This window comes from Schistocerca serialis, chromosome 9, assembly GCF_023864345.2.
Source record: "Schistocerca serialis cubense isolate TAMUIC-IGC-003099 chromosome 9, iqSchSeri2.2, whole genome shotgun sequence".
NCBI classification, from domain to species: domain Eukaryota; kingdom Metazoa; phylum Arthropoda; class Insecta; order Orthoptera; family Acrididae; genus Schistocerca; species Schistocerca serialis.
In genome coordinates this window covers 53696152-53722142 of record NC_064646.1, presented here as the reverse complement: position 1 = coordinate 53722142, position 25991 = coordinate 53696152, and the positions used below count along the sequence as shown (strand labels likewise).

The following is a 25991-nucleotide window of genomic DNA, read 5'->3' as shown; positions in this document are numbered from 1 at the left end:
CACACACACACACACACAGAGGCACACACATATGAGGGAGGGGAGAGGAGGGGAGGGAGGGAGAGAGAGTATTCCTGACCCCAGAGTCAAAAGTCTTTCGATTATACAGAAGGCTGGATTCCATCTAGTGGATATCTCTTGAATTAGTCCGAGGTCTGATTCTTTTCTTAGCTCGTTTCTTGTTAATACACTTTCTCTAGCCCATTTGATCCTTTCTGGACCAGTAACGAGCTCAGGTAGTTTGTCTTTCTTTTTAATAGGTCATTTTGCTATCAAGCTGGGCATGTGGGCAAAACACGATATATGTCTTCTTTTCTAAAGGATATTTCTTATCCTCTGAACTTCAAAGCAACTTATTTAGACCGAGTATATCGGTGTCTTGTGATGAGGAATTATAGAGCCATACTGAAACAACTGAGAAATGGTACACCAGAAGCATTATGTCTTGCGCTTCTCAGTGGAAGTTGAAAGAGTTATAACTGATTTCATATGTCTCGCAGACCACATGCATAACACTGGAATCCCACTGCTGACGCACGCCTGATTATCTTGGGATAGCTTTCACGAAAATGCAAACACACAAAATGGTATCTCTTCCCCTGCTACTGCTTCGCCAAAATAATTCAGTTCTGGACAAATAGTTTGGCCTAACCTACACGTGCCTAGCCTAATTTCTATTCTTGCTTATGACAGCAGACTTAATTGCACAAACAGATATCAACTGTCACACTTACATAAAACAGACGTCAATATAGAACCGCAATAACTTTATATACCTATTTAGATAGAGAGGTTCTTTCTTCGTTTCGGCAGATAGTCAGCGCTACTTCTCTACTCTAGAACTAAGATGTATAAATTCTTGTGATTTACTGACATTTGTTCAGCAATATGTACGTAAAACGATAATGTGAAAGAAACTTGCGACATGAAACGTCTGTCGAAAGATTATGGCTGCAGTTCATGGAATCATGTCAGTTAAGTTCAGTTTTACTAATTTATGTAGACGGGAAATGTTACAAAACAAATATAATTGCGAAGCTACTGAAAACAGACAGCGTATGATATCGTATCTTTGACTGGGATACATCCCACACATAACAGAGAATGTTGTGTCGGTAGCTGGGCCGACACCGTGAAGTTGAGATGGCTGAAAATGCACGCAAGACTAAAGCAGACGGGCGTGAAGTCTGGAACATGAGAACTTATAAATGAATAAGAAGAAAAGTATGTAGATGCTTATTACTTATCTTTTAATTAGTCCTTGGAATACATCTCTCTTGAATACTCGTAAGCTATAGGCACTGATACAAATGGCGCCTTGCTAGGTGGTCGCTATTAACTTAGCTGAAGGCTATTCTGTCTCTCGGCTAATGAGAGAGAAAGGCTTCGTACAACTGGGCGGTAGCTAGGTTCTCGTACAACTGGGCTGTAGCTAGGTTCTCGTCCAACTGGGGCGAGTCCACTCTCGTATCACGAGACCTGCCTTGGTGGTGGCGCTAGGTCTGCGATCACAGTGGCGACACGCGGGTCCGACATGTACTACATGGACCGCGGCCGATTTAAGCTACCACCTAGCAAGTGTGGTGTCTGGCGGTGACACCACAGAGAACATCACTCTGAGGTGAAGCAGCTGACACAACAGAGGGAATTCGTGGCAGACCGCATCAAACCATTCCCCAGGAAAGACTGACTGCACTACTCACACTATACGATTCCAACTTTAACAGTGTCAACAAACGCCTGAAGTGATTCCTGCGGCGTAGGAATCAAGTTGAGAAGCTGATATCTGGGGACTGTGGTGGGTGGTACACCAGTTCTCAGTCCACCAGACCGAATAGATCAGTCACATCTTGCACCATAATCTGTATGCGCCCGACCACTGTCCTGCAAGACGACGGGCCATACACTGAGGCGACAAAAGTCATGGGATAGCGGGACGCACATGTGCAGATTGCGGTAGTATCGCCTACACACGGTATACAAGGGCAGTGCATTGGCGGAGCCGTCATTTGAGCTCAGGTAATACATATGAAAAGCTTTCCGACGTGTTAATGACCGCATGATGGGAAAACAGACTTGGAACGTGCAGTGGTACTAGGGGGACATTCTATTTCGGAAACTGTGAGGGAATTCAACATTCCGAGAACCACAGCGTCAAGAGTGTGCCCAGGATACAACGTTTCAGGCATTACCTCCTACGCATTACCTCCGACCACGGACTACATACTGGCCCACGGCCTTCACTTAACGATCGAGAGCACCGGCGTCTGCGTAGAGTTGTCAGTGCTAAGAGACAAGTAACACTGCGTGAAATACCTGCTGAAATCTATGTGGGACGTACGACGAAGGTTTCCATTAGGGCAGTGTGGCGAAATTTGCCGTTAATGGGCTATGGCAGCACACAACAACAGCACCTGTAGCACCTGTCCTAGGCTCCTGAGCATATCGGTTGGGCCCTACACGACTGGAAAACCGTGGCCTGTTCAACTGAGTCCCGATTTCAAATGGCAAGAGCTGATAGTAGAGCTCGAGCGTGTTGCAGATCCCACGAAGCCACCGACCCAAGTTGTCAACAAGACACTATGCAAGCTGGTGGTGGCTCCATAATTGTGTGGGCTGTCTTCATACACGACAGACTGGTCCTCTGGTCCAGCCGAACTGATCATTGACGGGAAATGCTTATGTTCGCCTACTTGGAGACTATTTGCAGCTATTCATGCCACCGGGCCCCAACTGTTTGTTTTTGGTTTGAAGAACTTTCCGAACAATTCGAGAGAATGATTTGGCCACCCAGACCGCTCGACCTGAGTACCATCGAACATTTACGGGACACAATCCAGAGGTTAGTTCGTGCACAAAATCCTGCATCGGCAACACTTTCGCAATTATGGTAGCTGCAGAGGCACATGTCAGTATTTCTGCAGTGGACCTCCAACGACTTGTTGAGTCCATGCCGCGTCCAGTTTCTGCACTACGCAGGGCAACAAGAGGTCCGACACGATATGGGGAGGTATCTGGTGATTTCTGTCACCTCAGCGTAGAACGCTCCACTCGAACTATCAACGTAATTGGCGCTGTTAAGGGTATCCTACGACTTCCACATCGCTGGCAACGGACTACACACAACGCTGGTGACTATTCTGAAGGACAGCAAAATTTTGAAACATGTATCTACGAGTGTTGGAACTTAAATAGTGGCAACTATTTGTTCACAACCGATACAAAAGAGTTACATGTTTGCACCTGTTACTGTCCTTCAGAGTAGTCACCAGCGTTGTGCAGAACCCGTTGCCAGCGATGTGGAAGGCGTACTATGCCGTTAGCAGAGCCTGTTCTGTTGATGGCGCGAATGGAGCGGTCTACTGCCTGTCGAATCTCTGGAACAGTTCTGAAATGAATGCCACGAAGTGGTTCCTTCTTCAAGTTTTATTTAGAAGTGTTCAAGGTGGCTACCTTTCAGAACACGATAAATATGCCATCTGCAATCAGTTTCCTGTCAAATCGTATGGAGAAAGTCTTGATGTATAAAGGCAACTGCTTGTTATCCGTCGTCGCAGTTCGTCGACGTTTTCCGGAAGCGGAGAACAAAAACACTGTCTTTAATGTAATCCGCTACATAGAATTCCATTGGGGTTAAATCGGGTGATCTAGGTGATCAGGATATTCTACATCTATATCTACATTTACTATAGAATGAAACTTCCTGGCACATTAAAACTGTGTGCCGGACCGAGACTCGAACTCGGCATCTTTGCCTTTCGCGGGCAGACCGCTCTACCATCTGAGCCACCGAAGCTGTGAGGACGGGGCGTGGGTCATGCTTGGGTGGCTCAGTTGGTGGAGCACTTGCCCGCGAAAGGCAAAGGTGCCGAGTTCGAGTCTCGGTCCGGCACGCAGTTTTAATCTGCCAGGAAGTTTCATATCAGCGCACACTCCGCTGTAGAGTGAAAATTTCATTCTAGAAACATCCCCCAGGCTGGGGCTAAGCCATGTCTCCGCAGTATCCTTTCTTCCAGCGGTGCTCATGGTGTGGTCATGTTTTTCTTGTTGTTTTGCGTGGCACTATCACAGCACAGGCCTATATTGATGTTTTAAGCAACTTCTTGCTTCCCACTGTTGAAGAGCAATTCGGGTGTGGTGATTGCATCTTTCAACACGATCGAGCACCTGTTCATAATGCACGGCCTGTGTCGGAGTGGTTACACGACAACAACATCCCTGTAATGGACTGACCTGCACAGAGTCCTGACCTGAATCCTACAGAACACCTTTGGGATAATTTTGAACGCCGAATTCGTGGCAGACCTCACCGACTGACATCGATACCTCTCGTCAGTGCAGCACTCCGTGAAGAATGGGCTGCCATTTCCTAAAAAACCTTCCAAAACCTGATTGAAGGTATGCCTGCGAGAGTGGAAGCTGTGATCAAGGCTAAGGGTGGGCCAACACCATACTGAGTTCCAGCATTGCCAGTGAAGGGCGCCACGAACTTGTAAGTCATTTTCAGCCATGTGTCCGGATACTTTTGATCACATAGTGTATAAACTCCCTGTGTAGTAGAAGTATGGAAGGTATATCTTCTGCAGCAGTTGACAATCACTGTAGCTGCAGAGCGTCACATGTTCTGTAGTCCACAGGAAGCTGCGAAGATGAAGATAAATCGGCTCGAACATACAAAAAAGAAAAGTCTGTAAAATGTTAAATGGCGACAGCTCTTCCTTTGGCGTACCGTCTTGCTGATAACACCTCTTAAAACTCTGCAGAAGCTAAAACTGGAATGATACGAGCCAGGCCGATACAAGAACATAGTTTTAATCACAACAAGGGAAGCCGACGTAACGATATATGAAAGCGACGTCTCTTTATCAATATTTTACTGTCTATTTTGTCATGTCCTTTGCTCCTCACAGTAAACGCTTTTAAAAAATAGTTCACATTGAAACACGAGTGATCGGTAACTATCACTTTTATAAGAGAGTTCTTAAGACTGCTGTAGTTCACAGTCCACTTCCTTTTTTGTATGTTACATTAGGTACACTGTCTTTGTTAGTGCAGCGTATATTCGCGTTCTGTGACGGCTGTTGGTCCCTTCTCGAACATTCGATGTCTTGATTCTTCGCCTTGACAATCTGTTGTTACTGCATCGATCTTCTGCTAGATCTTCAGTTCATTAACACTGTCTTATGCGTCTTATTTCATCTCTTCTGTTCGTATCTTCTAAAAAATCTTTGTGTCCGCTTAAATTCTGGTTTTTTACTGCAACAATGCTGCTAGGACAATTTGCTGGCTACCTCTTCGTTTCGCCCACCTCTCCACGCTCTGATTGACGCCACTGGCACCGTATATAACTTCCTTCTCTGCATTACACCTTCTACAGGGACAACTGTCTCTCTTCCACAAAATGGTCATTATTTCCCACTGATAAAATGACCTCTTCCTTCTGTCAATGTTTACACTGCCACGTCCCACCTTCAACTGTTCTTTTTCAGGCAATGTATGTTATAAACCGTCTTTTACGACTGCAATGAAATTCTTATTTAGACTGCAAGCGCTTCGCTATATTTCAAGCATATTGAGATGTATGAATTTTATTTTGCGGCTTCATTCCTAACATTCTTCCACATACAGGTGCTCAATTTTTTTAACATTTCACTTCACTGACTCTGGATACATTTTTGTTTAATACGTAATCCTAGTGTAGGTAGTGTGCTGTTGCCCTCCTCCGGCCTTTGAACTGACTAAATCAGCCAGCTGCAGGGGACCCAGAGTTTCACGTCGACTCCGAACAACGGTGCAGCTCAGGAGTTTTCACATCAGCAAACATTGCCAGAGCTGCACTGCACTGTCCTAACTTTCGTAGAGGAAAGCCGAATAATTCAGCCCCGTGAGGTAGAGAGGCACCAAGTACAATGATAGTCGGGTCCACGAAATCCAAGTGTGGTCAAATTTGGAAGAGAGAACAACCTACCTCGAGTCAGCCACATCAGCGAGATGGCTGGTTGGAAAGAAGACACGGAAGACACCCACCTGTAAAAAAAAAAAAAAAAAAAAAAAAAAAAAAAGAGAGATAACAGGTTTTACATTATACTTCTTCCCGTAAGTAGAATAAAAACGAAGTCACCATTAGTGCATCAGGTATTAAACGTGTTTAAGCATCAGAGGACTGCAAAAAAAAAAGTAAAATTATCATTTTACTTACGGTCCGTTAAACGGACTGAATTTCTTTACCTTTGTTCAGTAATGACACTTTACAATATTTGGTGACATCTATACATAAAAACGTGTGTGTGTGTGTGTGTGTGTGTGTGTGTGTGTGTGTGTGTGGTGGGTTGAATACGCACAATCAACAATTTCAAGCTTTTCGCAAAAATAAAGTACTGCTCCGATATCTTAGATACTTGATGAAATTGTGTATTGCCTCTCTGACTACAACGGGACATATGACGAATATCATTTATTTGTGGAGTTAGGCGTAGTGGCTTTACAAATTTGTAAATGATTCTTAGTAATGAATAAATAGCTGACTATGTACTAACTTCTGGAGAATATCTAAAATAGCGGACTACACACAGAAATACTGTTCTGGAATTACAAACCGCATAGTTTTAGTTTAGGAAACGTATTTGATAGCTGCGTCTGGATCGCTAATAAGGTTACAATAACACGCTGTTTGCAATTTTGTAAAGCGGAACGGAGTGTAGCAGTGTCGGTGGAAGGTAAGTCACGTTCTCCAGTGGGGCTGTTACCACATACCCCGTGGTGGAACCTCTGGTAGCAGAGTTGGAAAAATCATAAATGGAAATATCATAGACAGCCTCAGTCGGACTGGTCGCATGTTCAGATAGCCCAGTGGTTAAGGCACCTATCTGCAGTATGCAGGAAACCAGGGTCGGATTCTTGATCTTGCACAAATTTTTGATTGCGGCTACTGTAGACATTCAGTTTACGCTTCAGTGGCATTCAGCGTACTAGTGTAAGCGATTTCTCTATTGTCACCCATGCCGAAAAATCATAACCTTCAACATCCATTCTGAAGACGTGCAACTTTTTCGGAGACGGTTTTGCCTCGCCTCTTCTGGAGTCATAGATGGAATCCACTTACTTACTTACTGGTCATACCGGACTCGAGAGTCCATTACCGCAGCAACGCATTTTCGCCATCTGTCCCTGTCTTGGGCTATTTCCTTGAATTCACCTTCAATACCTAGGCTTCTCAAATCAGCCTTCACATTGTCCTCCCATCTACGCCTCGGTCTCCCCACAGGACGTTTTCCCTCTAGGTGCCCTACCAGTACTCTGCGCGCTGCCCTGCCCTCATCCATTCGAGCTATGTGACCCGTCCATCGCAGCCTACGTCATTTAATAATACTGATTATGTCAGGGCTTGAATAGAGTTCGAGAACCTCTTCGTTATGCAGTTTTCGCCACTCTCCGCTAATGTCATCCCTTTTTGCTCCGAAAATTTTCCGCAAAATTTTGTTTTCAAATACTCGAAATGGCTTTTCATTTTGCACAGTGAGAGACCAAGTCTCACACCCATACAGCATAACTGGTAGAATAATAGTTTTGTATATTCTAATCTTTAAATTCCTAGACAATATCCGTGATGAAAGTAATCTATTCAGTGAGAAGTAGCACGCATTTCCCGCCCGTAATCTCTTCTTCAGTTCGGATTCAATCTCATTTCTCGAAGTGATGTCCACGCCTAGATACTTAAATGTGTTCACTTTTTCAAACTGCATGTCTCCAACTCTTAACATTTCCTGATCTACTGGTGTTGGCATTCTAGTAGTAACCAGGTATTTAGTTTTGTCTTCACTTATCCTTAGACCTACATCTTCACTAGCCTTGATTAACGCATTCACATTTGCTGTTACAGATTCTTTCCTATCACTAATGATGTTTAGATCATCTGCATACCCTAATATATTAATATTTCCATTTAACTCCACACCCTCTGAATTATCTGCTGCAATTCGTACAATATATTCTAGGACTAAATTAAAAAGCAGCGGAGACAGGGCATCTCCCTGCTTAAGACCGTTCTTTATTACAAATTATTCTGACTCCAATTTCCCCACGAGTACTCTACCTTTTCTGTTTTTCAAACTCCCTTCTATAAGTCTAACATACTTCTTTGGTATTCCAAGTTCCAAAAGAATTCTGTACAATTTTGACTGTAATACTGAATCATATGCTTTTGTAAAACCTATGAAAAGATTATGAACTGGTTTATTGTATTCCCATTTCTTTTTCAAAATTTGACGCAGGATGAATATTTGGTCTATAGTTGATCTGTTCCTCCGAAAGCCGGCTTGGTAATCCCCCACAATTTCGTCTGCATATGGTGTAAGTCTGCTTAGCAGAGTATTCGAGAAAATTTTGGAACATACTGATAATAGCGATATCCCTCTATAATTACTACAATCCATTTTGTCGCCCTTCTTAAAAATTCGGATCAGAATCGACTCCTGCCACTCTTCAGGTATCATCTCTGAGTTCCATACTTCAGTTATCACTTTGTGAACTACTTCCACCAATTTCTGTCCCCCATTTTTAACTAATTCTGGAGTTATGCAATCTGATCCTGGTGCTTTATGGTTTTTCAATTTGTTGATTGCATCTGTTACTTCCTTTAACGTTGGCTCAGGTACCTGGGATTCTGCTGTATGTATTTCGTACGCCTGCTCGTTTCCTGCTTCCTGGTGTACATTTAACAGATGCTCAAAATACGCCCTCCATTTACTTAATATATCACTGGGGTCTGTCAGTATTCCCCCAGCATCCCCTCGAAGTGCATTTGTCCTAGCCTTGAAGCCCTTCCTATACCCATTTATGTCTAGGTAAAGTTCCCTAATGTTTTTTGTTTGACTGTTTATTTCCATATTTGTAATTTGATTGTTCAAATAATCCCTCTTCTTTGCTCGTAGCCTACGACCAACTTCCCTTCTCAAGTTCAAGAACTCCTCTCGTTTTCTTTCTCCCATTATATCCCAATTTTATCGCGCTTTTCTTCTTTCCTCTACCAATTTCTTGCATTCCTCATCAAACCACGGTTTCCTCCTGTTCTTCTTAATTGTACCTATTGTGACCTTCGCTGCAACTTTGATATTATTCCTCACAGTGATCCACTGTTTATTTACATCCTCGTCTTGATCTTCGTGTGTCCTGAGAGCATCAAACTTATTTGAAATTTCTGTCATGTACCTTCTTCTAAAGCTTTCATCATTTAGCTTGTCAGTGTCGAACCTAACAAGTTCTGCATTGTGACACCTTGATGTTGCTGTAGATAGCCGTTGGTGAACTTTGGCAACTACAAGAAAATGATCAGAATCGCAGTCTGCTCCCCTGAAAGTCCTAACATTTTCTATACTAGTTTGCCATCTCCGATCTACAAGAACATGATCAATTTGGTTTCGGGTGTGTCCATCCGGAGAGACCCAGGTTGCTTTATGAATGTCCTTCCTTTTGAAATATGTGCTCTGAACAAGCATGTCTTTTGAAACAGCAAAATTAACCAACCTTGTGCCATTATCATTCGAAATGTTATGCAAACTTTCTTTCCCAACTGTAGGCCGGAATGCTTCCTCCTTCCCTACCTTCGCATTAAAATCACCTATGCTTAATTTTCTATCGTTCGAGGAGAACTCATCCCATAGTTGATCTAGTTCTTCATAAAACCCGTCTTTAACAACCTCTTCAGTGTCCTCAGTTGGTGCGTGTACATTAATTACTACTAGTCTATTCCACCTGCCGGACAACACTATAACTGATAGTCGGTCACTAATGAACCTTATATCTCTGATTGCATAAAGCACTTTTCCCTGTACTGTGAAACCTGTTCCGAAACTGTGAGCTTCCGAATCGCCATAGAAAAATTTATTGTTACTCCTCTTTATGCTACCCTCACCCTGCCACCGAGTTTCTTGAATAGCTGTAATGTCTACATCGTATCTATCTACTTCGCCTAATAATGTCTGGAATGTTCCTGGCCTGTTCAAACTTTTAACGTTCCATGTTCCCAACCTGAAAGTTCCTTTCGGCCTGAATCTCTTCGAAGTAGGTTCCACCCAGAGATCCGAATGGGAACCTAGTTTACCTCCGGAATATTTTACTTCAAAGGGACCCATGCCCATTAATGTTGCTGATTCTTGATGAATAGATTTGGTAGTAGGAGAAGAAGAAACAGGGACGGTTCATCACGCCATCGCCTGCTCCCCACCGGCTGTCCGCGACTGTTTATTTTTTGTATTCGCAGCTACCCTTCATATCTGAAGGCCGTATCCCCTATCCGCAACCTGGGGACGCGCTGTGCCGTGGTGGTAGGGGCCCACGAGACAGAGATGGATACTTTTTTCTTCCGATTCGTTATCGTGTTAATCCTTTTCGTCCGGAACAATCAAATTTTCAGCTTCTGTTATGACATGGCGAAATGCCGTACGCTCTCTTCCATTCAGTATCAATTGTGGTTATAGACGATAAAACTGTTACGATGGCCCCCTGGTCATCTTTACCACTGTCCCACATTATCATCAGCCGGCCGCGGTGGTCTCGCGGTTCTAGGCGCTCAGTCCGGAGCCGCGCGACTGCTACGGTCGCAGGTTCGAATCCTGCCTCGGGCATGGATGTGTGTGATGTCCTTAGGTTAGTTAGGTTTAAGTAGTTCTAAGTTCTAGGGGACTGATGACCGTAGATGTTAAGTCCCATAGTGCTCAGAGCCATTTGAACCATTTTTTTGACTTTCCGTATGTTGCCGGCTAACTGTGTGAATTATCCAAACCTCTTATCTTGTGGTTCTTAAATAGCAACCTTCCTGGCTGCAGAGAGTTTCTGTCTGTCTCCAACATATAGCATATTTCTAATACTTACTGTCTCTGACGGAGGAACCCATTGGGGTGGGGTAGAATAATTTGTCATCTGCCTCCTCTTCCTCTCTCCCTCTACTGCATCTTCTGACTAGTTTTACACGGAATGCCACGATTTCCTGTGTTCTGCCAATCACTTCAGCTGAATTATTTGTTGGACACAGACCAACGCCTGTGTTATCCTACAATTCTTTCCCTCTGCATTATCCTCTAGTACAATGGAAGTAGTTATCTTGTGTCTTAAGACATGTCCTGCCGGCACTCATCGAAATGAGGACTGTCAGTCTGTGCCTTTGGTTTCAATAACCACGTTTTGTTCTACCCTAGCAATGCTTCTCCATACTGGCAGATGACCTGATGGTTTACCAGTTAAAACATTCATATTATGAGGGTCACCGATGATACCTCAGAATACGGATGTAAGGTCTGAATTCCAACGAAAGCGGTGCTCACTGTGTACTGTAGCTGGGAGAAGCTGTACGCAAAGGGCAGCCGTCTGAAAACACTGTAGCTGCAGCACCCGCGAAACAGCCGCTCATTCCCCGCAGGTGATCCTGTCGGCTGGCGCCATCAACTCGCCGAAGATCCTGATGTTGTCGGGCGTGGGCCCCAAGCAGCACCTGTCTGCGCTCGGCATCCCCGTGCTGGCCGACCTGCCTGTGGGGCGCAACCTGCAGGACCACGTCACCACGGACGGGCTGGTGCTCGTCGTGCCGCGCACCAACACCTCGGCCTCGGGCAACAAGCAGCGCGTCGCCGACATCCGCAGGCACCGGCACCACGGCGACGGACCGCTCGCCTCCACCGGGCCCCTCCAGGTGAGTGCGTACCACGTCAGATGCTAACTACGGCGCGGAGTTAGGCCCCGCAGCAGCCAACATTAATCGAGAACCTCTCCCGTAGTGAACAGTTCAGTGCGTCAGGTCATCCCTGCCGTTTAAGTTCGTCAAGATCATAGAGAGTAACCCAAAAGTTATCTAGCTCCCGCAGGAAAAGAAGCTTTTCGCTAAGGCTTGACACAAGGATCTAGGAAAAATAAACCGTGTGAAACACATCTCGCTTTTACAAACGACTCTGCCGTCAGAGGACCCGCAGCTGTGGTAGTACATTTGATATCTGAAGCGATGCAAACATCTGTCTTTGAACCAATTGTTTATAAGGTGCTCCGGTTTCTTGGCTTATAGCCACATCATTAGGAATGTAGGTAAACAGTAAGAAATAAACAATAACAGCAACTGTACCCCTGTACCTCAACTAACATAAGAGCCATAATCATCTAATTATAATAACAGGTGCGAATTAAAACATGGCCAAGGACATGACGACGAATATAAAAGCTCCAACCACAATGACTATGCGCCCTGTGGAGAGCGTGGTTTCAACTACGAAGTTCGGGTCTTCAGTATTCTCACCCATGTTGTGTACTACCTTTTAACATTTGAAAGTACTCTTGTGTTTTTATCTGTTTTCATATTTAGGTGCTCATGAGACTGGTATGCATTTGATATATAGGGGTCGAACCACTTAACACTGTTTACTTCTTGTTCATATATGCCCATGTTCTCGCCAAAAAATTTTGTTAATTGACTATCTGTTCTACGGAGATTACACTTTTAACTATGGTTGGGCATTCTATGTTCCTCGCCATCTTTTAACTTTTGTAAGTACATTTCGGTTTTTATCTGTTCTTGTAATTAGGTGCATAAGGCTGTGGTATTAGTTGATGTATGGGGGTACAATAAGATATGCACCTGATGAAAACTCGTAGTGCCTAACATTCACACACGATACCTTCCAGACAGTAGATGTTCGCGAACAGGTCGATAATGTCTTCCTAGATTACCGAAAGGAGTTTTGCATTATGCCACATTGTCGACTAATAAATAACTAAGATGCGACAATATAGGATCTCTAACATGAAATAGATGGTCCTGATGAGTTTTTGAATAACAGTGCCCACTGCGATATACCGGATGGCAAACGTTCAACAGAAACGAAAGTAACTTGGAGTGTGTCCCAAGCAAAAGTAATAGCGTCGCACATATTCTCAATATCAACAAATATCACAGAGTGTCAGCAGCACTGTCCGATTGTTATCTAACGAGGCTGTTGTCTACAAGGAAGAATCGTCCATGCTTCATCGTATGGAAACGTGAAATATTTCGGTCAGTATTTACACTTGCATAATGAAGCTCTCTTTAAATACGAATAAATGTAAACATTGAACTGACTCAGAGATGCGCTGCTACGAGATTAGTAGGTCCAAACAGCCAGTACGAAAGTGTAAAAGAAATGCTCAATTTTTTTCTCGCGCTTTGTTACAAAGCCATTGGAAATTATTTCAACCACGACATTATTTCTTCTAAGACAGCATTTTTGCTAAAAACAGAGTTTATTCAGAGCACTATCGGCCACTTCTGACGATAACGTCATTTTCAATTAGACTGTAGAAGACCAAGGATACGCGTCATATTAAATGTAAATGTAAATTTTTTCACAAATTTGATCTTTTTATCACAGTAAGCAACGAGTGTGAGATGAAACTGGCAAAAGGTAAACAATCAGTTTTTTCAAGGAGATATTTTTCAATTTGGAACTACTGGGTCGTACATTTCTCAACCACCCTCATTTCATTTCATAAATTTGAAAGCAAACTCGGATTTTTCCTAAACCAATTCCCACATGTCAAAACTTCCACGAACTCATAGCGCCTAAAAAAATTACAAGCAAAAAGGGGTCTAAAACTAAAAAAAAATTGTATCACAACTACATACTGTCCCAGCAGTTTCATTTCCGTGATGCTCATAAAAGGAGTACAAAAACATCAAATTTCCGTTACGATAACTTACTTCCACTGTCAACGATCTCCTCAATATGGCTCTTGTTTCTTCTTTTAAGCGCATGACAGAGTCACTTATAACCACAAAGCACAATCTCCCCGACGACTGTTGTTTTGAACGCTGTGACAGACTGCTACAATGCACTACACTCCTAGAAGTACCGCAGCGTACAACTAGAAATCTCTCTATTGCAATACTTTAAATAAATTTAATAAAATGGTGGTCTCAGGCAGAAACCACTGGGGCTCAACGAGTTAAGAAATCAGGCTCAGTAAATGAAGGTACGCAACACTGCTCTCTAAATTTACCCATCAAGATTTTGCACGAATTGATATTCAGAGAAGCTTGTGAGACAGTTCAGCTGAAAAGCCAGAGTGCGCACGGTGAGCAACTCAACTTATGAACGAGACGCCTGTGTATTGCAACTACAACTGGGCTGTGGTTGTTCAGGTAACTGCGTTTTGACAGAGCACCTCATTAAACAACTCAAGGCTCATCTACGCCTCGAAGAACGAAGACGGGCGAGGTTGTGCTTATTGGGTAGTAGCTGTCATACTTTAAGGAAATTCAGGTTACCTAACAAGCTGACGATTGTGAAAGCTACACTACGGACCACACGTACGCTGTAATAAGTTCGTTGTCTTCTCTGATTCGAAATCAGCGCTAGAACTACTAAGACATATGACGTCACTATCCGATATTATGATGGAGAGAGAGAGGGCAGACAGATGAATAGCAAATGGAACACGGAGTAACAAGATATCTCCAAATGCAAAAGCAAAGATTATTTAAAAAAGAATCCGCTGCTGATTACTAACTTTTGGCACGAGAAACATCGATGTTCCAGAAGACTCACGAAGTCTGTAACAGCGACCACTGTTACAGGAAGCATATTCATGGAACTGGTCTGGTCGCATCTCCAACGTGCGACTGAAGTGAAGAATGTCAACCACGTCATTTTTTGGTTGCCGGAACAGATACAACGCTACAAGCCACCTGTTAGAAAGTCGTCTCATCATCGCGAGCTGTTTGCCGACATGTGCCACCGCACTGCTTTGCTTGAAAGACCGGAGAATATACAATGTTTTGTATACCCTCTTGTAAAAAGAGCATGTAAACTCTTAATATGCTTCTACAGTAATTTTGTATTTATCTTGATGACAACTTGAACGTTGCTCTTCAACGTGTTAAAAGTTATACAGGGTGTCGCAGGAGGATGCTCAGTGTTCAGTGATGTGACATAAATGATGTTTCGAAGCAAAAAATGCCTAGACAACATAGGCCCTAAAATGCCTACCTTAAGAATTACGAGCAAGCAAAATATGAATATGCAAAATCAAATCTGGAATTGAGAGTTTCGGGACGACAAATCCACATAATAAAAATATTATCCTCTACGGGAGAAATGAAAAATAAATCAAATTACTTCCCCTGTGCATTCTATTTGTGGAACTAGTAAACGTCCCCAAGTAGCCCCCGACCTTGAGGATTACGTGGACAGAGACATCGGTCAGAGAGTTAAATTAGATAGTCGGAACCAGGAAGAAAAATAATTCGGTAATGTCGTACTTAGAGAAAGCAGGGCGCTTTCTAAGTTCGTCAGATTCTTTCAACAGTTTCTTTCTTTCCTTGTAGGACATAATACATCACATTACAGGGAAACTAACGATCTTTCAACTCGCAAACACGGTGCCAGCCATCAGACAGTTCTCATCCTCTTTCCTTGCCTACTAAATTGCAACAGCCAGTGAACCAGTTAGTATCAACCTTCAGAACCTCCACTCCACCTAGGAATCACAACCCGTTTTTCATCAAAAACGGGTAAAACTTTTAGTGTGGGTTTCCCCTCGGATAGATTTTATCTCGCGGACATGAAGTCACTGAATCAGCGATCTGCTGTCATTACTGCCTTGTCTTATTAAAGACAGCGTGCGTTGCGACTAACAAATAGGCGTTGTTCACGTGACGGAGGCTGCAGTAGTAGTACCCTGCATCTAGTCTCTTCTCTACACTAAGGCATGGGCTCTACTGTACTCGCGGCTAATTACTAATTCATGAGGAAGATGAATTTACCAGCATTATTTGTGACACATACTAACAGACAAATTTAGTTTCTTTCTCTGTTGTACGGGATGTATGTAGTATAAATATCTAGTGCGGTTACTCTAGTGCCATCTGTTAGCGACTGTGCTCGAAGTGAAAGCTCAGATTTCCCACTGCCTGCATAAACAGCCGCGTGATCGCAGCACTGAACGACTACTGGAAGAGAGAGAATGGCAGAGAAAGCGCTTAACGCTCCGAATTTGTCAGGATAAACCCTTTTTGGGAGTTGTTAGGAATTCATAAATTAGCAGTCCGGTGCTGGGGACAGGTTCTGGAATTCTGACGAACGCAGAACAGATGTTTTTGGCCAGTTTTCCAGCTCATGAAGACAGAACCCCTGGTCTGTACGTATCAGGAGACCTTATATCTCAACTGCGAAAAGTTATAATGACTCGTACGTTCTCTTTCGCGGACGTGTAGCTGTACCTCAGTTGAAATTTTAGAAAGGAGCCACTAAGGAGGTCAGAAGCAAGGAAGATTCTTCCTACGCACCCTTCGCGAATGAATCAGGAAAGGGGGGATCAATTAGTAGCGGTACGGTGCCTGAAGTACCCTGCGCTACACGCCGTCAGGACGCTCACTGAGTAGTGGCGTGGGTTTTAACATGCCGTAGATGGCGATGTCGTTAGGAATGGAGCACTATCTTTTACCGGGAATGTTTAGGAAAAGATATCGGTCGCGGCGTCTTCAAAGGAAGCTTTCCAACCTCGTTTAAAGCCATGGCAAATCTAAATATAAGTGATTGGGTGGCTCCTCCTAAATTAGTGTCCAGTGCCTGAACCGTAGCGCTAGTTTGTCTGAGAAAAAGTCTGTAGCATCCGGACTGGGGTTATTATTTAACGGTAGCATTTTACTCGATTATGCGGCGACAATACATAGCCGGATGAGATACTGACGAAATAAACGGACTTTTCGAGGTTTTCTAGGAGGGCAATAAATCTCTTTAAGTCGTTGGAATCCATTATGTTTGAATTGGTACAAATGTTTTGGCACACAAAGGTTTTAGTACTTTCCTTTACTCATAGACTGAGAACGATACAAGGCTTCAAATGATGAGATTGCAGTTTATAGTTTCCGGTCCAGTGGCCGAATGTTGGTGTTTGCAGTATATGTCTATAATGAAATTGCCACATGGCTCTTATCACAGGTGTCGAAGGTGTGAGAACTGAACCGCATCTCCCAGATCAAAGTTAAACTGGTGGCCGTTGTCAAAACTACACGGAGGTCGCGAAAGTACATAAACAGATGGCGGTAGTGTCGTTTACAAAAGGTATAAAAGGGCACTGCAGTGGCGGAACTGTCAAAAGGTTTCCGACGTGACAATAATCAAACGACGGGATTTAACAGACTTTGAATGCGGAATGGTAGTTGGAGCTAGACGCATGAGACATTCCATTTCGAAAACCGTTAGGAATTAAATATTTAGTGAGCCATAGAGAATATCAAATTTCAGGCATTACCTCTCACTACGGACAACGCAGTGGTCGAAGTCCACTTAACTACCGAGAGCAGCGGCGTTTGTGTAGCGTTGTCAGTGCTAACAGCCAAGCAACAGTTTGTGAAATAACAGCAGAAATGAGTTTGAGACATGAGACGAACGTTTCAGTTAGTGAGCTACGGCAGAAGACGACCGACGCGAGTGTCTTTGTTGAGACCACGTCATCTCTTGCAGCGCCTCTTCTGGGCTCGTCACCATAACGGTTGGACCCTAGACTACTGGAAACCGTGACCTGGTCAGATGAGTCTCGATTTCGGTTGGTAAGAGCTGATGGTAGGGTTCGAGCGTGGTGCAGATTCCTCAAAGCCACGGGCGCACGTGGCACTGTGGCACTGCGCAAGCTGGTGGTGGCTCCATAATGGCGTGGGCTGTGTTTACGTGGAATGGACTGGGTCTTCCTGTCCAACTGAACCTATCATTAACTGAAAATAGTTATGTTCGGCTACACGCAGACCACTTGCAGCCATTCATGGATTTCATGTACGCAAACAAAGATGGGATCTTTACAGATGACTATACTCCATTTCACCGTACCACAGTTGTTCGCAATTGGTTTGAAGAACATTCTGGACAGTGCAGCCAAATGATCTGGCCACCCAAATCACCGGACATATATCCCATTGAATATATACGGGACATAATCGAGCGGTCGGCTCGTGCAAAAAAATCCCGCACCCACTACACTTCCTCAATTCCGCAGCGGACTTCCAACGACTTGTTGGGTCCATGCCATGTCGAGTTGCTCGACAACGCCGGCCAAAAGGAGGTCAGACACGATGGCAGGAAGTGTCCCATGAGTTGTGTCACCTGAGTGTACTGGTCCTGTGTAGAAATGCAGGGGTCTGCCGATTAACGTTACCTTCGCCGATTGTCGGGTAATTATAACGGGTCTGGCACATCTCGTCTGAAGCACGTGGATGGTAGCAGTGGATGGTTCAAATGGCTCTGAGCACTATGGGACTCAACATCTGAGGTCATAAGTCCCCTAGAACTTAGAACTACTTAAACCTAACTAACCTAAGGACATCACACACACCCATGCCCGAGGCAGGATTCGAACCTGCGACCGTAGCAGTCCCGCGGTTCCGGACTGCAGCGCCAGAACCGCACGGCCACCGCGGCCGGCAGCAGTGGATGAGGCAATATAAATAGTATGGAGATTTTCATTAACAGAATTTATGTAGTGTGTATATTCTGAGCTGCTGCTTAGATACAGGTCGCTGAAGTGGGGGACAAAAGCAATATGTAGTTTATTTGGACGAAAAAATAAGAGTGGCCCTAATATTGATCCTCCAGATTATGTTCGTCGACTGATGCCTTTTCGTTAGCGGCTTGTGCCACGACAGGGGATCGAAGATTTTACGTTCTTTCTGCTAGTACGTCGAAATCGACAGTTTTGAAAGAACGTGTAAAGAGTGAAGAAATGACATCGTATGTAAGAGAGGTAAACGCACGAGTATGTTATTGCCCGGTGCGCCGCAGGTGGGGGTGTTCGCGCAGTCGCAGTTCGAGGAGGAGCACGACCGGCCGGACCTGCAGTACTCGTTCGACGCGGCCAACGTGGCGGACCTGCTGCGCGACCCGGCCGAGGCGGTCGAGACGAACGTGGAGCCGCTGGCCTACTACGACGGCGTGACGGTGCGGCCCATCCTGCTGGCGCCGCGCTCCCGGGGCGCCGTGCTGCTCAACCAGTCGGACCCCGTGTGGGGCGCGCCGGAGATCCACTCCGGCTACTTCAGCGAGTCGCCCGACCTCGACATCCTGGTGGCCGGCATGCAGCTGGGCTCGCGGTGAGTAGGGGCCGCCGCGCCTCGCGCCTCGCGCACTGCGTGTCCCACGAGCGACGTTCGCCACGTGCAGCTCTTGTCGTAATTCCAGTAAACTCACCATACCAAAAATATAGTCACCCAGTGGGAACATAAAGATGAATCGTTAACGGGGCGACTTGGAGCATGAAAGGCACCACAGGACATTTTAATTTCCCCTGTCTATACTTTTACAAATAAATTCTTAAAACTCTGTCAGCATGATCAGGAAGGATTCAGGATTCACACTCATAGCAGTGCAAGTTCAACAACATAACAAAATAAATTTTTTTTTTACATGTGAAATTTCATCACTATTTCACTTACTATTGGCTGCATTTGTTGCTACAGATACACTTTTATCCATAAGTAAGAGAGATACTTGGATGAATTTTGCACAGCATAAAAATCATACTTACAAGTGTATGAAACTCTAGACTTTTCCAAATCTGTTAGAAACTGTGATAAAAACTGTGCTAATTAACCATAAAATTTAAGTTTTTTCAAAACATGAAGTTTAAAATATAGCAGCTCATTTTTCATAAAATAAAAAAATTCTAGAGTTTCAAACACCTGCAAACGGTGTCATGGGTACCGAAAGTGATTTAGGTAGGAAGCAGAACACTAAGTAATCAGTAGTATCTGGACACCTGTTAGTGGACCACCCTCCCCTCTCCAATGTGCAATGGTCCCTGTCAGTCAGGACATCAGATCTGCTTCCTCTTGGTTTAATTACGGTTGTTACTTGGTGTTTCCACTTTATCATCACATCGCCGGCAGTCGACTATCGCAGCTTTAGAAAGCTTGAAATGTCCCTGATGGATATGTTACCCAGGTGACATGAAATGACTAGTCCTCGTTCGAGGTCACTGAGCTCTCCTGACGAACTCAGTCTGTTGTCGCTGCTTCCCTACTGACAACACAATACGCACTCCCCAACTCCTCTTGTACTGGTGTGTCCTCCTCTCATGTCACTTACTGGCCAATCCCGCACTATATACGGGTATCCGGATACTTTTGGTCACACACAGTACACTGGTAAACCAAAACACTGTGACCATTGCTGACAGCGACGTTGGATGCCGCCTGGTGGCGTTGCGGGCACGTGACGCAGTAACGAAAGTGTGTAAGAGGAGCAGATACGGACGGGGGATCAAAGTAGGGAAGATATGGGTTGCAGATGGGGAAATACATTTAGAAAAGCGATTTTAACAAAGGACACATTATTATTACGCAGAGCCTACGAACGAGTATCTCGAAAACGGCGAAGCTCTTCGATAGTTTACATGCCACTGCCGTGGGCATCTAGAGAAACAGGTAGGACAGTGAAATTACTACTTGGCGCTAAATGGTTGGACGTCCTCGACTCTTCACAGAACGTGGGATTCGGAGGCTTGTTTGCTCTGTAACGTAGGACGGATGGTAATCTGCGGCATCTCTGCCGAAAACGAACAATGTTGGAGCACGCACAAGTGAACATGGAGTTCAGCAGCAGACCACCCCTACATGTTCACATGTTGATCCAACGACATCGTCAATTACGGCTGCAGTGAGCACGGGACCATTGGGATTCGACCGTCGATCAATGGAAACGTGTCGGCTCTTCCGTCGACTCAGTAGGTCGATGGTCGTCTCCACGAACGGCGTCATCGAGGTGAACGGCGGCCCGACGCTTGGACGCAGGCTGGTGAGAGCAGTATTTCGCTATGGGAGGCGCTCTCCTGCGCTTGCATGGGACCTCTGGTGGCACTCGAAGGCATGTTGACAGTTGCGAACCACCTGCATCCCTTCTTGCTTGAGGAGTATCATTGTCCGTGTCTCGGAACCAGAACCGTGCTTCAGTGGTTTGAGGAGCATTATAGTGAACTCATGATGATGTCTCGGCGTCCAAATTCGCCTGATGCAAGTCTTATGAAACCCAACTGGTCGCTATCGGGCACCATCACGGCTTATGCAACTCAGCGGTCCGTTATTTACGCGAATTATATAACCTGTGCGTAGATATCTAATGCCACAAACCTCCACAAACCTACCAACAAACTCTCGGTTCTCTGATACGCATAATCAATGATGCATTTCGTTCCAAAGACGAACAGAAAGCTGTCAAGCAGGTGGCCATATTGTTTTGGCTCATCATCGTACATATGTTGACTGGTTTTGAATGTGCACTCTTGAAATTTTGTAGTTCTCGATTGCAATTTTTCTAAGCATATCTGTGACATATTCACGCTGTGTGAAGAGATTCTTGACCAGCCGTGCAGTCCTCTACCTCTTTTCCACTTAACACTTGGCAAAACGCCAAAGTTCTGCTGAGAAAAAAAATGAAGCACTGCGCTTTCGCTTAAAATCTTCTCTGGTTGAGAATACTTCGGAAGAGAAGAATATGATTCACAGAGCTGAGGAGTGTGGGTAGAAAAGATAGGAATCAGTTAGGCAGGGTAACTATGGAGATGAAACTAGGGGTTGTTGCAGATAGTGGGAATACAGAAGGTGGGAAAGTCAGAGCGTAACGAGGAGTTTGGTGTGTGGGTAAGGTAGTAGTAACAAGAGGAAAGGAATGGGGACGCATGGAGAGGAAAAAGATAGGACTATTGATATGAAGTGGAATAAACGCAAAGAGTTGAAGTTGGTAGGAGGGATAAATATCAGCGCGGATCTCGTAATCTGGGAGAGGGGGTTGGTTGAAGTTTCCGCGGGACAGGGTACTGAGTGTCTGCGTCAGTGTACGAACGGTGATATGTGTTTGTAAGGACGCGGCAGCATACCAGGGTTGGTGATCAGAGGGCCGACAATGCAGTTATTGGGAACTAGCTTGCAGATAGTATAGGAGGTGCTCAGGTGTTCGATGTGGGTGAGGAGGGGCGAGAATTTGGTAAGACGACAGAGGATGCATGCTGGGGAAGGACCCTCTCACCCTCGACTGGCCTGCATACTCGCTCGAAGTTAAACCAACTGAAAATGTCTGGGAGTATTCGGAAAAGCGAGTGAAACGTGGAGTCGACATTCCCTCAGTTCGGAAGCTCTATGGGGTCTAATCAGCAATGAGCTGTTTCAGCTGTCTATGGCACACCTGAAGTAACTTGTGGACTGTCCATACTGAGGCCGGCCATTACCCACGCTAGGGGCGACGTTGCACGATGTTAGTGTAGTCCCTCCTGAGGGGAGGGACTATGTTTCACCTGGTGTGTTTAGACAAACGTCTCTAAAATGAGATCGACAGGAAGTGCAAAATGGCTAAGCAGGGATGGCTAGAGGACAAATGTAAGGATGTAGAGGCTTATCTCACGAGGGGTAAGAGAGATACTGCCTACAGGAAAATTAAAGAGACCTTTGGAGAGAAGAGAACCATTTGCATGAATATCAAGAGCTCAGATGGAAACCCAGTCCTAAGCAAAGAAGGGAAAGCAGAAAGGTGGAAGGAGTATATAGAGGGTCTTTACAGGGGCGATGTGCTTGAGGACAATATTATGGAAATGGAAGAGGAGGTAAATGAAGATGAAATGGGAGTTATGATACTGCGTGAAGAGTTTGACAGAGCACTATGAGACAGGCGAAATACCCTCAGACTTCAAGAAGAATATAATAATTCCAATACCAAAGAAAGCAGGTGTTGACAGATGTGAAAATTATCGAACTATCAGTTTAAGAAGTCACAGCTGCAAAATACTAACGCGAATTCTTTACAGACGAACGGAAAAACTGCTAGAAGCCGACCTCGGCGAAGATCAGTTTGGATTCCGCAGAAAAGTTGGGACACGTGAGGCAATACTGACCCTACGACTTATCTTAGAAGAAAGATTAAGGAAAGGCAAACCTACGTTTCTAGTATTTTTAGACTTAGAGAAAGCTTTTGACAATGTTGACTGGAATACTCTCTTTCAAATTCTGAAGGTGGCACGGGTAAAATACAGGGAGCGAAAGGCTATTTACAATTTGTAGAGAAAGCAGATGGCAGTTATAAGAGTCGAGGGGCACGAAAGGGAAGCAGTGGTTGGGAAGGGAGTGAGACAGGGTTGTAGCCTCTCCCCGATGTTATTCAATCTGTATATTGAGCAAGCAGTAAAGGAAACAAAAGAAAGATTCGGAGTAGGTATTAAAATCCATGGGGAAGAAATAAAAACTGAGGTTCGCCGATGACATTGTAATTCTGTCAGAGACAGCAAAGGACTTGGAAGAGCAGTTGAACGGAATGGACAGTGTCTTGAAAGGAGGATATAAGATGAACATCAACAAAAGCAAAACGAGGATAATGGAATGTAGTCGAATTAAGTCGGGTGATGCTGAGGGAATTAGATTAGGAAATGAGACACTTAAAGTAGTAAAGGAGTTTTGCTATTTGGGGAGCAAAATAACTGATGATGGTCGAAGTAGAGAGGATATAAAATGTAGACTCGCAATGGCAAGGAAATCGTTTCTGAAGAAGAGAAATTTGTTAACATCGAGTATAGATTTAAGTGTCAGGAAGTCGTTTCTGAAAGTATTTGTATGAAGTGTAGCCATGTATGGAAGTGAAACATGGACGATAACTAGTTTGGACAAGAAGAGAATAGAAGCTTTCGAAATGTGGTGCTACAGAAGAATGCTGAAGATTAGATGGGTAATCACATAACTGATGAGGAGGTATTGAACAGAATTGTGGAGAAGAGGAGTTTGTGGCACAACTTGACTAGAAGAAGGGATCGGTTGGTAGGACATGTTCTGAGGCATCAAGGGATCACCAATTTAGTACTGGAGGGCAGCGTGGAGGGGAAAAATCGTAGAGGGAGACCAAGAGATGAATACAGTAAACAGATTCAGAAGGATGTAGGCTGCAGTAGGTACTGGGATATGAAGAAGGTTGCACAGGATAGAGTAGCATGGAGAGCTGCATCAAACCAGTCTCAGGACTGAAGACCACAGAAACAACAACGGTGTGTTCATGTGTACTTCTTAAAACATAGTAATTCAAGATGGGGTAAGAGAGAGGGTTAGAAGGCACTTCTGTTGCAAAATAACATAGCGTAATGTTTCACGTCCGTTGCCAGTGAGAGGTTTTTTAGTTGTCGTGTGTGTATGACTCGGCAGGTGCTTCACCAGCTGGTGTCTCTGTGTGTGGCAGGATGGCCCAGACGAAGGCGATGCAGCACATCGGGGCGTACGTGCTGGGCAACCCGATGCCGGCGTGCGCGGACCGGGCCTTCGGCTCGGACCAGTACTGGCGGTGCGTGATACGCCACTACACGGCCACCATCTTCCACCCGGTGGGCACGTGCGCCATGGGCCCCCACTGGGACCGCAACGCCGTCGTGGACCCGCGGCTGCGCGTCTACGGCGTCCACCGGCTGCGCGTCGTCGACGCCTCCGTCATGCCGGCCATCGTGCGCGGCAACACCAACGCGCCCGTCATCATGATCGCCGAGAAGGCCGCCGACATGGTCAAGCACGACTGGCTGTCCTAGGCCCTGCAGGGCGCCCGCACTCCGCCCTTCGTCTCGGAGACGAGACCATTCTGGGTGGCGGTCGCCTCTGGCACACGTCATTTACAACGAATGAACGTTATCCCGTCCGAACACTTTGTGATATTCACTCGTACAGGACACATATAAAGTCTACAGATAAACATTCCATCGTTTTTTCAAGGATGTTTGCCGAGGGGTCTGATATAAGGAACAGTGCTCTACAAAGTTGTGTTACCAACGATTGTGGCGTAGTTGTGCCTGACATCTGATGTCTTCTGAACCAGTCAACAAGGATCTTTATCGTAAGCATTACTTTCGTCATCCATTGTCCAGACACCCCATAATCTACTAGCCGCCCTAACTAGATGCATCTGCCTCCGTTTGTCTAGCACCTACTCCTTCCAGTCTGCTGATACACTCAACCTGGTTAGGTCGTTTCCCAGTTTGCTCTGTCTATGCTGTGTCGGTCTGCCAAGGGAAAGAATTTTCTGTGGTTTAATATTTCACTATCACCACATGAATATATCTACTTCCCGTTCAAGGTTTTTGAAATACTATGTTTGTTTATTCTCTCCCCTCCATCTTTAAGGCTCGAAGGACTGCTTCCAAAATGTTTTTGGTACACGTGGTGCCCTACAGACCGAATAAATTCGATTAACATTAATTTCCTCCCATATTCACGTTTCAGTCTTCTGCTTTACAATTTTTGCCACACTAGATACGATCATTAATTCACATAGGCGTCTTTTTGTCTAACCTTGTTCTTGAAGACCTGTTTTTGGAAAAAAATCTTCTTCAATGTTCCTCCTGATTTCGCTATGGACGGCACTTTTTAAAATGCCTGAAAGTAGCACATATCTTTTTTATACGTGGTGCTTTGCAGCTTGGGCAATTTCTTTCCAAATAGCAACTTTCATATTATCCGACATTCTAACTATTCATTACGTTTTGTCTACCGCGATACCATATACTGGAATACAAAATCAGAAATGCAAAAACTAATAACGTGAGTAATGCAACAACTTATATGGAGAAATGTAGCCTTTTGGTAGCCTTTCCCGCGTTACCTGTTTTTCCTATAAGCAGATGATTCTTTAAAGTAGCTGTTCAAAATTCCAACTGTTGTGTTAAAGACACATTGAACAGTGAGTCACGGACATCTTACCATCCTACGAAAATGCGGTGACATTACTAGAAATCACGTCCGTCTGGGTTTGAAATGGCGTTTCGTACCCTGTCACCTTCGCATGACACCAAGAAAGAAGAAAGATCATCGCCGTCACACGTGACGACTTTCGTGGCAGTGAAATATAACACCAAACGAAGCCACTGTCGCCCACACGGTGTATCACCGTAGTTCCTAACTTCTTCAATCCGTGTGAAATAAAAAGCAAATTATTTAAGCAAATATCGGAAAAATGTCTCTAGTAAATGTAGAAAAA

The 25991-nt window shown here is 44.7% G+C and overlaps 1 protein-coding gene across 1 annotated transcript in view; it reads left to right on the top strand.

The window, feature by feature from the left end:
* LOC126419357 (glucose dehydrogenase [FAD, quinone]-like) overlaps positions 1-25134 on the top strand; it is a gene marked incomplete at its 5' end in the record, with an annotated part of 55221 nt that extends 30087 nt beyond the window's left edge. The window contains 3 exons of the mRNA XM_050086544.1: positions 11414-11683; positions 18789-19096; positions 24210-25134. Coding sequence (XP_049942501.1) covers positions 11414-11683; positions 18789-19096; positions 24210-24549 — 918 coding nt within the window. The remainder of the gene's footprint in view (positions 1-11413; positions 11684-18788; positions 19097-24209) is intronic.
* Between the last annotated feature and the right edge of the window lie 857 nt (positions 25135-25991).